The sequence below is a fragment of the Portunus trituberculatus genome, unplaced genomic scaffold, assembly GCF_017591435.1.
Source record: "Portunus trituberculatus isolate SZX2019 unplaced genomic scaffold, ASM1759143v1 PGA_scaffold_471__1_contigs__length_61015, whole genome shotgun sequence".
Lineage (NCBI taxonomy): Eukaryota > Metazoa > Arthropoda > Malacostraca > Decapoda > Portunidae > Portunus > Portunus trituberculatus.
The window spans coordinates 27,501-44,917 of record NW_025541639.1 but is presented as its reverse complement, the minus strand read 5'-3'; the positions used below and the strand labels follow the sequence as shown (position 1 = coordinate 44,917).

Genomic DNA, 17,417 nt, shown 5'->3' with positions numbered 1-17,417 from the left:
ACCACATACGCACAAGCCGCCACATCAGTCACACCCTCACCCAACACCACAACCACTTCCAACAACACAGAAAAACAATGCCTACTAGACACAATCATCAAAATGTCTATCCAGCTTTCCTTTGGAAACTTAGAAAAGCAAACAGAGCTGCTGAACTCCCTCCTTACTAGTAATGGCTACCCAACAGTAAAATTTCCAGCGAACTTCATACAGAACAACGAAAAACAATATCAGCAAAGCTACACTGAGAACCAACAAACAACACAAAACTCTACAACACAGCATTCTACATCTGCTCTCATTCCACCTGAAGAGACCAGCCCCTCCTCACCAGGGCCATTAGTCATTGACGAAGAGGTAAACACCGGAGAGCCACAGCCCCAAAGCTCCTCCACGTCACACCAAACCACAAACACAGCAAACAAGCGACATAGACCCCTCACATTACCGACCTCTCCACGAAATACGCGAACCACCTCTAGGGTTAAGAAAAACACTTAGAGCATGATCACAATCATGCAACACAACTGTCGCGGCTTCTGGAATAACAGACACCTTATCTCAGAAGCCATCCGCTCTATCGATCCAGACATTATTATCCTCAACCACACTGGTCTTCCTCCTAAACCCCTCAAACTATACGGCTACAATACACGATACACGACAGGAACGGTCTATGACGGCGTAGCCGTCATGGTTAAAAAAAACCCATAAAACACCTACACATAACCAACTGGCCATCAGAACACTTCCTTGCAACCAAAATACACACACAACATGGTCAATTCCTAGTTGCCACAACATATGCAAGACCGAACACTGGACTTCCTCTCAACAGTCAAACCAACCTTTTCAACAACACAAACATACCGGTCTACATTTCAGTTGACCTCAACGCTACACACACAGCCTTTCGTCACAACAGCAACAACAAACACGGACAAGAACTCCTCATGCTCACACAACTCAAACGCCTCCGGTTCCTTGGCCCAGATTTTCCTACCTGCTTCACCTATCATGGATCTGGCAGACCCGACCTCATCCTCTTCAACCGCCAGTCCTTACCCTTCCATCACCACATCTCCCACGGACCACCCTGTGGCTCAGACCACGTTCCTCTCATCCTGAAAATATCCTCCAACCCCATCTCTATTCCTTCCCACCCCATCCCTGATTACCGCTCCACTAACTGGGAACATTTCAAGGAAACACTTGCAGACATACATCAAACACCACATCTCGAGGGCCTACCACACACACAGATAGACAGGGCCCTTGAGCGACTTCACAACGACATCATAACATCAGCCGACAAACACATCCCAAGAAAACACCACAAAATCCACATTGACTTCAGACCCTCTATCAGGACACAGAAACTACAAATATGCTACAAAACACGCTTTTTTTCAAAACCACAGAGACACACATCCTCCGCAGACACATCATAAACAGCTTGCTAGATGACCACAGCGCCCACTGGAGAACTATGGTCTCCCGTTTGGACGGAGCCCGCTGCAAAAACCCCAGTCAGTTCTGGCACATGGTGCACAGGCTGAGGGGATGCCAGAGGGAGAGATTCGAGTATCTCCTAGTGGACGGCGTGCGCATCTCTGACTCAGCCCAGGTAGCCGACACATTCAAAACACACTGGCAAAACATCTTCCATCCTCACCCTCTCCCTGCCCACGGGCCCAGTGTCGAACACATCAACAACATCACAACACACGTACAACAGCACTTAGAAAATACGCTGCCTCACAACACACCACAGCTAACACGCTTAGATTCAAACCACTATCTCACAACACCCTTTCAGGAGGAGGATGTCTCCAAGATGCTCAGGCACACCCCAAAACGGGCACCCAGCCACAACAGGTATAACCTGGCCATTGATAAAAAAAAATCTTCCCCCCAAAATTATAACCAGTATCACAAAAATTTTCAACGCCTCCCTTTCTTCCGGGTACTTCCCAAAACCATTCAAAATTTCAAACATAACAGTCATCCCGAAGCCCGGCAAAATTTACATCTCCCTGAAAATTATCGCCCCATAAGCTTGCTGGAAATACTCGGTAAATCTTTCGAGCGGTTAATTAATCAAAGGTTAAGATCATACCTCGAAAGCAACGAAATGCTGGGTCTCCAGCAATTAGGCTTTCGTAGTAATGCTTCAACCGAAGACGCCCTTAATAGTATTATCACATATTTAGATGGAAACTCGTCTTTTTATAAATCTGCACTAGTGACAAAAGACGTGAAAAAAGCTTTCGATACAGTCTGGCGCACAGGATTGAAATACAAAATTTGCAATAACTTTGACCTGCCCCCCCTAACCCAAAAAATCCTCTGCAGTTTCTTGGACAAGCGAGAAACTAGAATCAGACACCAGGGCGTCTTCTCCGCTTACTTCTCCCCCCAGGCCGAAGTCCCACAAGGCTCCGTACTCTCTCCCACCCTCTACAACATGTATACCGCCGACCTACCCCGTCCCACCCACAATGATTCCTTAACAATTCAATATGCAAACGATGTAACACAATTGGCGCGCGCCAGGACGTTAGATCGCCTTACTGACAAAATTCAAGAAGAGTTAACAAATACAAGCTTATGGGAGCTAGAATGGCGCATCCACTCTCATCCTGAAAAATCTAAAGGTTACCTACTTTAACAACAAATCCAAACAGCCCCATCCCAATAAGCAAAGTCAACACTGTCCTTGGCCTCACCATCGACAAACACCTTAGATTTAATATCCATATAGATAAAAAAAAGTCGCCATTGCCTCAGGGGCCCTGAGCAACTTGGAACGTTTTCGCGACAGTACTTCTAAGCTGAAACTTCACCTTTATAAAGCTTTTAGTCTTCCTCTAATAACATACTGCCCTTTGCCTTGTCTCTCTCAGCCCTTCCATTCTTCTAAAACTACAAAGGTCCAGAACCGAGCAGTTCGTTTCGCACTTGGAACGAAGTGGTTCGATTCCGGACCTCTTCATCTCTTCATGAGGAGTCCAACATCCTACCACTAAACATCACACTCTATAACAGAATAAACAAACAACTAAACACGTTCCCAGACAGACACACAGACACATACAACTTCCTGAAAAACCTTCCCCGACCACACAGACGTCTACCCCACACCACCCTCCTTGACCCCACAGATGAACCTCCTGATCCTATTTACAGATAACGGACTCCTCTTCCCCTTATTCATCCTCCATCTCACCTTTCTTTCACTCCTTCTTACTAACTAACTCCTACTCTTATCGATCCTCCCTATCACTTCTTCACTAACACACCTTTTTTTCTCGATCCATCCTCCTTTCACTTCCATTCACACTCTTCCTCTCACTTATCTTCTTTACTAACAGTACCACTCCAGGTGTCAGAGTGGCATCACCCACACCCCCATCACATGCCCCTTCCTACGGGAGTGGGCTCGCGTGCCAACGCCTAGTGGTGTTTTCATATTTTTTGTCTTATGGCTTTGTATTCATCTTTTTGTTTTTATGCATTATTTTTCTGTCTCGCAGCCTAGGCTTTAAGAGGGTACCGGACCACCTCCAAGGGTCGGGGACAGCATAACCGCTCCCCTCCCAGTGACGGCACGGCATGGGGCCCCCGGCAGTCTGCATGACGTTCCGGTAGTGGCACCCCCTGTGTATGTTACTGCGGAGCGGCCAGTACTGATGGAAGGTACTGTGAACGCACAAAACGCGGGAACATTTTCATCACCTCCACAGAGGACGCGGAACTGTTCGGTCATCTCGCCGTCACGTCATCCACCCTCACAAACAACCCATCTCCATCCAATTGACCCTTTTAATCCTTTACTTATATCCATAGCAGGTTGATCTCCCCAGAACAGGGTGATACTCCAGGACCGGACCACTCCCGGCGGACACCACCAAACACCAATATCCACTCATCACACTCATTTAATCACAAATAAAATATTCATAACCCCCCTCACCAACCTCTCTAATAAAGTTAAACCATATCCTACAACCCCAAATCACCAATTCTACTACTATCCGCGGTTCGGAACCCACGTAAAACTGTAGGTCCCTCCGCTATACGGAAGTACTTCTCACCCCATCCTCTCTATGTGTCATCCTTTCCCTTCTACTATCACGTACTTCACTCTTCCTGCTTCACGGTGTTTGTTGTTTGCACTGAAAACGAGACGTTTTGGCCGCCACTTCCGTGTGGGTACGGCGCCCTCGTCCGTGGAATTGACGGTCCTTTGCTCTTGCGTGCTCGGTACTAATGCGCTCTGCTCGGCTCCCCCTGGTCTGGTGCCGGCCTCCCTTGCCGCGTCCATCTCTTCTATAAAGAAATATACAATAGACCAAACGCTCAGTCATCACAGAAGTCCATCTTCCGCCTGGGTCAAGCCACAGTGACTTTATCCTATTACTGAAGCTCCCTTCTTATCACCCATCTATTCTTCTTCTGTCCCCACTTCCCCCTCCCTATCTTTTCTTTTTTAATTCTGATTCTGATTCTGAAAATGAGAGTCACACTCGTGAACGAGACGTCGTATCACTACTACTACTACTACGCAGCAGCGCCTCATCATCTATCACCATGACTGGCCGCGGCAAGGGAGGCAAGGGACTTGGAAAGGGAGGAGCCAAGCGTCACCGTAAGGTTCTGCGTGACAACATCTAGGGCATAACCAAGCACGCTATCCGTCGGTTGGCTCGCCGAGGCGGCGTCAAGCGCATCTCCGGTCTCATCTACGAGGAGACTCGTGGGGTGCTAAAGGTGTTACTCGAGAACGTCATCATGGATGCCGTCACCTACACCGAGCAAGCCAAGCACAAGACCGTCACTGCCATGGACGTCGTCTACGCCCTCAAGCGTCAGGGACGTATCCTCTACGGAGTCGGTCGGTCTGTCTCGAATTTGGTGTCAACAACAGCAACTGCAAAAACACCATAAGAAAAGAGTCAACATATCCCGGACCTTTTATAGGTCCACACAAATGAAGAGAAGGAAAAAGTTATAGACTAACACTACTAGGACTATGGTTGTTCCAAGTAAAAGTGTTGTCCCTACTCTTTACGTCATTATTACAATTTGTGTGTGTGTGTTTTTTTTTTTTTTTCCTTTTCTTTCTTTTTTTTTTTACCTTCTTTATATTTGTTTTCCTCTGTTTTATCACTCAAAGGTAATCAAATGAGAGAGAAAAAATATCAACTAAGTGATGTGAGGTCAGACACCAACCGCTGCTACAGATGCTGTTTGTTTGTTTGTTAAGCTTCCGCCCATTTGTGGCGCAGGCAATTTTATTTCTTTATAGTGGTACCCATACAAGGAGGGAGGGTCCATATCAACACCGAAGCGATTCATCATCATCATCTTTGGTGTAGCCACCTAGATAGAACCTGGTACCGCGGTGACATGTAGGTAGGTACCTTTCATTAAATCCCCCTCGCCGGCTGACATACCTTCAAAACGGTGTGTGGTGTGATTCTTTTGAGCCGACGCGTGAACGTCTGTCTTTCTGCCCGATCCCACGTCCACCACCTTATCCACTATTGTCTGACCATTTACTTGTATGGAGATCTTTTAGTTTTTTTTTTTTTTTTTTTTTTTTTTTTTTGTTCCTGCTGGCCTGCAGCGCTGTCACACTTGTACGTACCAATACGCACCTTAAGTCAGGTAGGTACTTAATACTTTGTAATTGAACGAAAAAAAAAAAAAAAAAAAGTTGGAGAGAGTTTCTGTTTATCTTTAAATATATTTTGCATTGTTTTGCAAACAAACACAGCAATACTTGACATCGTTTGATCCGCGCGCCCTCCCCTCTCGGGGATGACCGCCGAGTGAGATCACAGGTCAAAGTGAACGCGTTAATCCATGGGTCACTCACTCACTCCCTGTCCCTACCTACCACCTACCAGCCAGGAGGGAAGCAAGAGAGGGAGGACATTTGCACGCACCAATACGCACCTTAAGTCAGGTAGGTACTTAATACTTGGTAATTGAACGGTGTTGTATTATACATTGTGATGCTCTAAAAGAAAATGAAAAGAAAAAAAAAGAAAAAGAAAAGGCAAGTTGGAGTAAGCTTCTTGTTTATCTTTGAACATATTTCGCATTTTTTTTTTTTTTTTGCAAACACAGCAATACTTGACAACGTTTAATCCGCATCTCTTGGATGACTGCCGAGTGAGATCACAGGTCAAAGTGACCGACCGCGTTAATTGATCCCTGTCCCACTAGCTACCTACCAGCTAGGACGGAAACAAGAGAGCAAGACAGAGGGGCGTGTGCGGGAAGCAAGGTCCTCATTGACACACGGGCTCTAATCCCATAATTTGCTTTTTTTTTTTTTTTTTTTTTGCAGCGCTGCAGGCCGGAACAAAAAAATAAAGAGAAAAAAATTCTATCATTAGCATTTCTATCATTCATTATCAAAAAATATATACCATCATTATTATTAATATCATTGTTAACACTATAGTCTATTCAATTCTCTAGATGTGTCAATGTGTGGCTCCGAAGAGGAGCCGGATATATATACTTGTTGGTGATGATATTGAGGAGGAGAGGGATTTACTTCTTCTCGGTCTTCTTGGGAAGGAGCACAGCCTGAATGTTTGGCAGCACGCCACCCTGTGCAATGGTGACCCCGGAGAGGAGCTTGTTAAGTTCCTCGTCGTTCCGGATGGCCAGCTGCAGGTGACGTGGGATGATGCGAGTCTTCTTGTTGTCGCGGGCGGCGTTGCCGGCAAGCTCGAGGAGCGTTGTGTCTTGCAGTGTTTTTGTTTGTACAGTACAGTGCAGTGTTGTGTTGTGTTGTTTTTTCCGTGGTACAGTGTCAGGTGCAGTGTAGTGTTGTGATTGGTGATGTCATGTGCTGACAGGCTCGGCCATAAACATGCCCACCCGCGGATTATGGGGTGCGGGTTAAACTGATGAACATACTTTCACCACATGTGAAAGCCACCAGAGCCATCCCTGCTAGGGATGCTATCATTATCCTCACCGCGACGGATGAGGATGCTGATGCCATCTTTCAGCATGGCATCCCCACTCAGCTTGCAGCGGAGGGATTCACACCCGTGGTTCCCCCGGGTCTGCGTGCCCAGCGCACGGTGATATGCCTGGGCCTTGATGAGCTGGTCTACGGCCATTCAGCTGAGGAGATTGCCGCAGAGGTAGAAGCCCGGCACACGTGGGCTAAAGCGGAGGAAGTGGTTAAATTCCCCCGCTCCTCTACGGCCAAGATCACCTTTACGGACGCCCAAATGGCGAGGAAGGCGCTTCTGGAAGGGCTCAACCTCTTCCAGATCCACGTGGCAGGACACCAGATGAGGCAGGAGGTCTTCATCCCACTTGTCACCTGCAACAGGTGCAATGCGGTGGAGGACCACCCAACCAGCAGCTGCCCTCACCCAGCAGGCTATACGAGGTGCTCTGAGTGTGGCAGAGAGGATCACTCGTATAGAGACTGTAAAGCGTCTGCTAAGAAGTGCCTCAACTGTGGTGGGGACCACAGTGCCAGGGCCATGCGGTGCCCCGTTCGCAAGGACGCCCTGAGGAAGAAGGAGGAGGCCGCCCGGCAGGCTCGGGTCCGGCCCAATGTCTCCTTTGCCCAAGCCGCCCAACAAGCCTCCACAACTTCTGACCCCGTCATGGCTGACCCGTCAAAGGTACTAGCTGGGCTCATGTGTCTCATGCACGCCCACTTGACCAATGCATCAAATCCTGGCAGCTTCCAGGAGACCCTCTCAACGAGCCTCGCTGAGAACGGCCTACCGGAAGTCAAGCTACCGATCCCACCGCCACTCCGTGTCCCTAATGACATCCTCCAGGCAGTGTCTGAGGGGGTAGGCAGGGCTATAACTTCGATGCAAGGAGCCTCTTCCCCAGCAAAGCTCGCATCCGCCGGCCCTGCTGCCTCTCTCGCTGGAGAACCCATGGACCCTCCACCGTCGCCCTCTCTAAGCACAGGAGGGACGGACGACTCTGAGCCCGAGGAGGACGAGGAGGACACGGAGGACACGGAAGACACCGAGGAGGTGAGATTCGAGTTCTTTGGGAAACTCCCGAAAAGGAGGAAGCCCCCCACCACCGGCACCGAGCTCGACCACCTCCTCCGCAACAGGAACCTGATCCTGAACCATACAGGCCCTTCACAGGCGGAACAGAGCATTCTGGACCACGTGAAGGACAACTTGGCTTCCCTCAGCTCGTGGATCCTTCCCTGGACTGAGGAGTACGAGCGAGCCAAGAACGACCCCAATCCAGTTGTACGAGACGCACTCCCGGGTAGATATACCCTTGTACGTAAGTAATGGCCAAACTACGCGTAATCCAGCACAATGTTCTCTCCTGGGGGAACCGTAAGTATGACTTAATGAACACCTACAGACACTTTGACCCAGATATTATTCTTATCAACAGCCATGGACTAAACGACGAGACGCGACTTAAGATACCAGGCTATAGAGTATATCAGCAGAATAACAGTAACTCTCACAATGACGGTGTAGCCATTGCTGTGAAAAGCAGGCTTCGACACAGAATCGAGGATATTTTTTTTATCTGAGACGTTAGCAATAGAGAACGACTCACCTGACGGACCCATCCTCATTGCCACTAGCTACCTCCCCCGACGACCTTACTTACCACACCCCGACTTCCTCCGTCTTCTACGCAGACAGACACCAGTCTTCCTCGTAGGAGATCTAAACGCACGACACCCTTATCTGGGGTACACCACCACCAACCAGGTTGGGAGAGACATAGTAGACTACTTTCGCCGACAGACTGCTTGCCACATTGGACCTCACTTCCCCACCTTTTTCAGCCATCACACCTCGTCATCACCTGACATCGCCCTGACCAACAGAGCCAACTTCCTTCATTACTCTCTGTCTCCAGGACCTTTGACGACTAGTGACCATGTCCCTATTATTCTTGACATATCCACTTCTCCTCTTCTAGTCCCTAGCCTTCAGACATATAAGTACAACAGGACCGACTGGGATGCTTTCAAAGCGGACGACACCTTACGGATGACGGACCTCCCAGACATCTCTTACGGTTCCCTAGAGGAAATAGACGAAGCACTGGAGACCTGGATGACTACGGTAAAGACAACTGCGACTCGACACATACCACAAACGACATATAAACTTAGGTCGGCCCCCCGGCCTTCTCGGGCTACGCAGCTGCTCAGAATTCAATTCAGGGCACTGCGAGACAGAGCAACGCTGAGAGGATGGACCCACGACGATTTCAGGCGGTACAACGAGCTAAAGGTTGCACTGCAAGACTCACGACAGACTGAGGCTAGAGAGCACTGGAGAAGGAAGTTGGCTGGCTTAGCTGCCAACTACCGAGACCCCAGGAAATTCTGGCGAGAACTCAAGTGTCTTTCCGGGAAGACTTCAGGACCAGACAGCTACCTAATAGACCACGCAGGAGACAAGAAGTTTACGAACGACGACAAAGAACGACTATTCACGTCCATATGGGACCGCGTCTACAGAGAAGACTATGACGACGACTTTGATGACAACGACCAGGTGCTGGATTACATGGCCGGCTCCGTACAAAGGACCTACCCATATGAAAACGCCGATCCTGCCCGTCTTACTGGTACTTCTCCCTTGGACTGTCTTATCTCGACCCAGGAACTGGCCTCCGCCATCAAACGCGGCAGGCCGACGTGTCCTGGGGGAAGTAAGATTAACAGTACTATACTCTCACATCTTTCAGATTCTGCCCTTTCCAGACTACGGGATATCTTCAATGCAGCACTTTCCGCTGGCTACTTCCCTGACGGGTTCAAGCAGGCCGAGATGATGATGATTCCGAAGGCCGGCAAACCTCCCACAAGACCGGAGAACTACCGGCCCATCTCCTGCTTGAGGTACCTGGGAAGTTGCTGGAAAGGATTGTCACCTCGCGGCTACGCATCCATCTGGAGATTGGTAACCACCTTCATCCGGCGCAGTATGGTTTCAGAAGTGGGAGGGGCACTGTGCACGCCATCGTACTGGCCACAGAGACTATGGCCCTACACCAGGCCAACAGCTTCCGCTGTAACTTAGTTCTGCGGGACGTGAGTAAGGCGTTTGACCGGGTCTGGCACCTATGATTGAAGTACAAGATACTTCGCCTGGGCCTGCCTGGCCCGGTTGAGCGCCTTCTCTGTGACTTCCTCGATGATAGGACAGCCAGGGTACGAGTAGGGGGCCACATAGGGCCACCTTTCTCCCTGGCCACAGGAGTTCCTCAGGGAAGTGTGCTGTCACCCACCCTATACAACATCTACACCAGCGACTGCCCTCTCGCAGGCGCTGGTATTAATATACTGTATGCCGATGATGTTTCACAGGTCGTTCACCACCCAGGCCGGTCCAGTAGGATGACGAACGCCCGCACCAGCAGAGAGATCGCCCGGGTCAACGCCTTTGAGAAGGAGTGGAGGATCAGGACCAACATGGCCAAGTTCACCGTGATTCCCCTTGCTACAAAAACCCCCGCACCACTGCTCGTGGATGGGGATGACATCGAGTTCAGTCCCAGGGTTCACTCTTGGGACTGGCTGTGGCCTCTATGGGATACACCTCCCACGTGTCCCAAAGGGTAGCAAGAGCAAAGTCAGCCCTCGCCAGGTTGTATCGCTTTAGGGACTTGGCCACTGGTCTTAAGCTCCATCTAGTTAAGGCTCTAATTCTACCTATTCTTTCTTACCCTCCTGTTCCTCTGCATGCACTCTCCAAAACAGCTATCAGCAGATTGCAGAAAGTGCAGAACAGCGCCCTGAGGTTCGCATTTGGTACGAGATGGGACGACTTCACCACCTCGGCTTCGCTTCACGAGGCCGCGTCCCTCCAAGCTCTCAACGTTCGCCTCCACGAGATGGCCACCAAGGTGTGGCAGCGGATGGAGGACGAGGGTTGGGATCAGTACCGAGAACTACAGGCCCTGCACGAGGAGACTCCAAACCGGCAGCACGCTTGGTTTCCGAGAAGTCTCCTAAGACTGGAAGAAGGACAGCCAGAGCCAAGATACAGGTGAAAGTTGAAATACCTTTTCATATAAGTCCACCCTCATATAAAAATTTCATCACCTGTATCCTTTGACGCTTCCCTCCTATTACTATGTTATACTCGTAGATATTACATAACTTACAGGAACTTCACCATGCCTTGTTCATCCCGCCAAACGACCTACGAAACGCGAACTGCTGATGTTGACGGAGAGAGAGCCTGCAGCCTATCGAGAGACGAGGACCAGGAAGATGACTGTGCAGCGGATCAACGAAGACAAGGCACCTTGGGGATCTGCCAGGACTGATGTCATCTCCAGATGACACCGACGGCAGCCCCAGTGCCGGTTCCTTCGGTGTGGCTTCCCTCTCACGCCCTACGCCCTGAGTTGTTGGAACACTGGCCTACGTTCCAGCAAGGGGTACCTGACCCCCGGGATGCTTGCAAAACTCCCGGCAGTGGGGCTGAGTTCCAGGGACGCACAGATGATGGATCGTGCCAGGACGGACATCGTGCCGACGTCACCCATGGCCGCCCTACGAACCACGTCTTCGCCATCGACTCGACTACGATCATACCGTGTCGGCCTGCATGGCTGCATGGTTCACCTATTACGACTACTACCGGATCAAGACATTCGTGTATGCCACTATCTGTGACTCCACACTTAAAAAGTGACAAAACAATGACAATAAGGAACATTTCAGTGTATATATAGCTATCTTTCTTTTTACCTGTAGCACATCCACAGCAGCACGAGTGGTTTTCCTCCGGGAGCTCCGGTTTCCACCCAGAAGGCATCTGTGCTGCTGTGGGAAGGTGTAATCATTCATATGTATATACTTCTAGCCTTTCTTGTAGACTGTGTAAATAATGTATGTCTTTCTTGTTGACTCTGTAAATATTGTATGTAATAAGGTATAATGTAACCCTCCCCCTTCTCACTCTCTCACAGCAGTATGGGTGGTTTTCCTCCGGGAACTCCGGTTTCCACCCCTGCCCCCATCGTACTGCCCTGTGACATTCATTACCTTACAGCAGCAGGCCGGACCGCCCGGCAACTTTTTCTCTCCTACTGTATTTCTATATTTCCTCGCTTTTTCTTCCAGTGTACCAGTCTCGGTACACTCTACCCCTTCTAATGTAACCCCTTTACTTAATAAACTTTGTAAACTTTGGGTGCAACACAACACACAACTCTTCGCAAGTTGAACGACGCCGTTACTACCATGCCTCCCAAAGCATCAGGAAAGGCTGCCAAGAAGGCTGGCAAGGCTCAGAAGGCCATAACCAAAGGGGACAAGAAGAAGAAGCGGAGGAGGAAGGATAGCTACTCCATCTACATCTACAAGGTGCTCAAGCAGGTCCACCCCGACACTGGCGTGTCCTCCAAGGCTATGTCAATCATGAACTCTTTCGTGAACGACATTTTCGAGCGCATCGCTGCCGAGGCATCCCGCCTGGCACACTACAACAAGCTCTCCACCATCACCAGCCGGGTGATCCTGACTGCCGTCCGTCTCCTTCTGCCTGGCGAACTGGCTATCAATTGGTGCATTTATACATAAATTAATGTAATTAAAAATTATCAGATATCTTCAAATTATCTTAGTCTGTATAATTTACAGAATGTTAATGGTGATTTTGTTTTTAAGGGTGTATTAGTTTTTTTTTTTTTTTTTTTTTTTTTTTTTTTAGTGGGTATGTATTTATTAGAGTCAGATATATATATATATATATATATATATATATATATATATATATATATATATATATATATATATATATATATATATATATATTTTTTTTTTTTTTTGTGTGTGTGTGTGTGTGTGTGTGTGTGTGTGTGTGTGTGTAGAACAAGGTGTGTATATTAATATGTTTAGAGATTTAGTAAATTGTTAGTTATTTTGGTGGTGTTAATTTTGTTAATAGGTAGTTATTAGTTAAGAAGATATTATTAGTTAGTTTAGTTTGTTAGTCAAGAAGTGTGGGGTTTATAATGAGTAAGAAAGAGAAAAAAAGTTCTAGGTGAGGTTCTCTGTCACACCTAGAGGGTAATAGTATAAAGGGTTATTAATAAGATTACAGGAAGTAGATGTTAGGTTATTGGTAAGAATGAGGATAAGGTGTTGATGCTCCAGCGATGATCCGTGTCTCCTTTTGCCGCAGCTGTGAAAACTTGAAAACATATATTAATTCATTAAATTGATAATTTTGAGCAAGGGGGAACTGGCTCCCAGTCTCAACATCTGGCGTTGTTCGTTATGTGCCAATGGCAATGACCCCACTGCCCCAGATGCCAGATCTGTCCGTTACGTTCCCAATGGCACTGACCCCACTGACCCATACACCTGTTTTTTCAGATGCAAGGCGTTGCTCGTTACGTGCCCCGAGACACTGGACTCACTGTCCTGTGTTCAAGAACTCAGCGTTACCCGTTACGTGTCTCCCTTACTCGTCTTCGGGGTAGTCAGATGGTGGCGGCGAAGACATGTGGCCACTAGGCACAACCTAATTAAAAAAAAAAAAGCACAACCTAATTCGAAAAAAAAAAAAATGGAAAAGAAAACCATAACCAAAAATATAGAAAAAACGACTGGCGGTGTCCAATGTTCCGCCGCCATCCAACAGTGCTTCCCCATAATACTTCCTTTTCGCTTAGTTTTAAGTTGTGCTACTGGTAATATTTTATTTATTTTTTTTTTTTCGTATGTTATAATAGCATGTGGTTGCGCCGTTGTATTTATAGTACTGCTTTTAGGGAACCAAATGTGCATTTTATCATGTTCAGTTATTAGTGTATTATATTGTTCAATTTCACTTAATTTAATGGATTCCCATGCGTTTAAGGCCTTATGATAATTAATTATGTTTAATGGAGTAATGTTATACTTTATATGTAAGTCATGTGAATTTAATTGTTCTTGCTCGTTGCAGTGAATAAATCTTACTGCTTTGTTTATAATGGTTTGCATTTTCCTTTTTTGTGAGGCTGAGGCCACACAAAGTTGTATTGATGGATAAGTAATTAAGGGTATTAAGAGTGTTTTTATCAGTGTTGTTTTCGTTTTCGGGGATAAATTACTAAACCTTTTAATTGGGACAAAATGCCTTTTGCTTTGTTTATTGTTTTGGTAATGTGGCTGACAAATCCACGTGTTGTTAAATGTAATCCAAGAAGCTTTCCCTCTTTGCTTTTGTCGATTTATTTTCCGTTTACATTAATTTTCTTATTTTTAAGTTGAGCAATTGGTATTATTTTTAATTTTTCTTCGTTCGTTTTAATCTTCCACATCCTTTCAAATTTACATATTCTTTCTATTTCCCGTTCTACCTTTACTTTCAACATCAATTTAGATTTACTTGGTGAGGTAATAATTTGGGTCACATCATCTGCATACATTGTATCAATGCAGCCAAATTCAGGTGAAGGTAGGTCATTTGTGTACAAAGTATACAGCGTTGATGATAACACGCTTCCTAGAGGTACACCACTTAATAAATTTATGTCTTTGTTGAAGTCATTGTTAATATATATTATTGCCTTTCTGTTGACAAGGAAATTACATAAGATTTTTTTCCAGAATGTCAGGTAGTCTTAATCTTAAGATTTTATATTTTAAGCCGTTATGCCAAACTTTGTTGAATGCTTTTGCGACATCCCTGAGTACCATGTATACTTGTTTCTTTTCTGCGAGGGCATTAGCAATCGTTTCATATGTAATGGTGATGGCTGTATGTGTCCCTTTATGTGATTTAAAACCATGCTGCCTATTTTTAAGTATATTATTTTCGGCTAGAAATGGGTTTAATCTGGATTGTATTATTCTTTCAAAAATTTTCCCAGGCACTTCAAGTAAAGAGATCGGTCTATAATTTATAGGATTTGTGGGTGCTTTGTCTTTTTGGGAATGAATTTAATGATTGCCACTTTGAAACACTCTGGAAAATAGCCAACAGAGTAGCATGCATTAAAAATATTTTGTAACTGTTCAAGTGTCTTTTCAGTGCAGTTTTCTAGTATAATTTTGTTAATTTTAGTTGATCCCGGAGCTTTCTTTTTTGTTCGTTTAATAAACATTTTAATTTCTTGTGTTGTAATTTCTCTTGTGTAGTTATTTTCGGTATTTAATATGTTTGTAGCAACTAAAGGGAACGGTTTAACTCTATTATTGTGTATGTTGATATATCGATCTATATGTTCTGAATGGTTCTTATCAAAGTAATTTCCTTCCTCTTCTGAAATTTTGAAGACACTTTCCCAGGCTTTCTCAAATAAGTTACATTTCTCTTTGTCTGTTAAGTATTTATTTCCTCTTGATCTTTCAAGTAATTAGTGTTAATAGTGTTTTGCCTTTTAATACTTGTATTTTACTCCAAAAATCCTTACTGTTTTTGCTGTTATCAGATATGTGGTTAATTTTGTCTTCCCAGTTTTTATTGTATGATTCTTTACATCTCTTTTAATTCCGTCTTAATTATTTGCTGTTCTCTATAAAGTTCTATTGTCCTTCCGAAATGTTCGGCAAATTATTTTAATGTTTTATATTGTCTTTCTAGATTTGTTATTTCTGGTGTTGTTTTTAACTAATATGTATATTGATAACTAGTTTTAGGGATTGCTATATCCATAGCATTCTTAATAGCCTTTAACCATTTTTGAGTTTCAATCTCTAATTGCTCTGTAGTATAACCCTCTAAGTTAGATACATTTATTTGAGAATCTAAGTTATGCTGGAATATATCCCAGTCAGCTTTGTGTGTGTTATATACTTTAGTTTTTCCTTTATGAATGGTTTCGTAGAGTTTAAAAATAATTGGTAGATGGTCGGACGTTGTAATTTCGCCGGGTTCGCAGATACAATTTAAATAATGGTGTTTATTAGAAAATATTTTATCCGGATTAATACGTGAATTCTGGGAGTAGAAGGTTGGGAAATGTGGGCCTAGATGAATCAGATCTTACCTTGGTTGATTAAGTTTGTTAAACTTTTCCCTACGTTATTATTTTCCCTATTGCCAAAGTTGGTATGTCTTACATTGAAGTCTCCAATGATATATGTTGGTATTGAGTTATTTAAGAGTTTGTGCATATCTGTATGTGGTAGATAATGACGTCTGGGTGGTAAGTAAGTAGTTGCAATTATTATGGGACCAAGACTTGTTTCAATTTCTACAGCTAAAATGTCAGTATCAAAGTCATCGTAAAGTTTGTGTTTTACACCAAATTTAATTGCAATTCCAGATTCATCCGCTATAGATTCACTATAATTGACTTTGTAGACTCTGTAGCATGGTATTTTTAATTCTTCATTTGATTTAACGCCATGACTATTAATCAAAATCAGATCAAGATTATTACTTAAATAATTTGTTATTAAAGACTGTTTATTTGTTTTCCAATTAAGAACGTTATGTTGTATAATTTTTAAATTTTGGTTGAACGTGGGGTGGTTTTGTTCCGGCGCAGATCTCTAGTTTCCGGTGGCGAACGGTCCAAATTTAAGCCAGGTCTAAGTTTTCTAAATTCATCATTATCTAATGCGATCCAGCAATTTGAGTTAGCTAGATTTATTACACCACTGCGTATTTTCCGTAGGATTTGATCTTCAGTGTATTTGTTATTAGTATATTTCCATTTATATTTTTTTATTGTATGCCTGATAGTAGGTCACAATTTGAGAGATTTTTTGGCCAGCCTCTTTCTTTTGTGGTATAGAATGCTATCCCTATTTCATCAGAATCAATGATTTTTCCTGAAAGAGATTCAGTGCTTTGTGTTCTAGTTACTTTAGATGTTTTATTTCTCCTTCCGATCCTAAGTTAGATGGTTCAGCAGCCATTGCACCTATATCTTGTTGTGCTACTTGTGTGTTAGAAATGGTTGATTCTGGCTCATCATCAGGGATTATTATTGTTGGTAAATTGTTTGCCTTTAATATTTTGTTAAATTCATATTTGTATGAGCCTGGCCTTTTTTGTTCCTGGTTTTGAGCGTGGGCAGCACATACGTGAATTTTTAGTATTTCTTCTTTAGTGATCATTGGTGTTTGGAAGTTCGACATAGTAGTGGTAGTTGCAGAGGGAGTAATGACTGTTGAGTAGCTCATTTTTTGCCTTTTATTTATTTCAGCTCTTTTTTCTCTTATTTTTTCTTTTCTTATTTTACTTTTCATGGCCATGGTACTATGAGCTTCACTGCAATTAAGGCATTTTTTTTATCTCATTTTGACATTGATGCCAAACATGGCCCACTTGACTGCATTCTGAACAAATCTTGAAATCTTTAGGTTTGGGACATTCACTGGTGAAATGGTGTTCTGATGTATAGCACTTCATACAACACTTTACTGGGATATAGGTTTCTTGTTGTATCATATGTGGTGTTAT

The 17,417-nt window shown here is 44.9% G+C and overlaps 1 protein-coding gene and 1 pseudogene across 1 annotated transcript; both read left to right on the top strand.

Annotated features, from left to right (window-relative positions):
• Positions 1 to 4,373: 4,373 nt before the first annotated feature.
• Positions 4,374 to 4,950, top strand: LOC123500693 (annotated as a pseudogene).
• Positions 4,951 to 12,207: 7,257 nt separating this feature from the next.
• LOC123500692 (histone H2B-like) lies at positions 12,208 to 12,592 on the top strand. Its single transcript, XM_045249342.1, has one exon. The coding sequence runs from the start codon at positions 12,254 to 12,256 to the stop codon at positions 12,590 to 12,592; it is 339 nt and encodes a 112-aa protein (XP_045105277.1). The 5' UTR covers positions 12,208 to 12,253.
• The last annotated feature ends 4,825 nt before the right edge of the window (positions 12,593 to 17,417 follow it).

What these genes read in the sequence shown, in the direction of transcription:
- LOC123500692 (XM_045249342.1), top strand. Translation starts at nt 12,254, where the DNA reads ATGCCTCCCAAAGCATCAGGAAAGGCTGCCAAGAAGGCTGGCAAGGCT.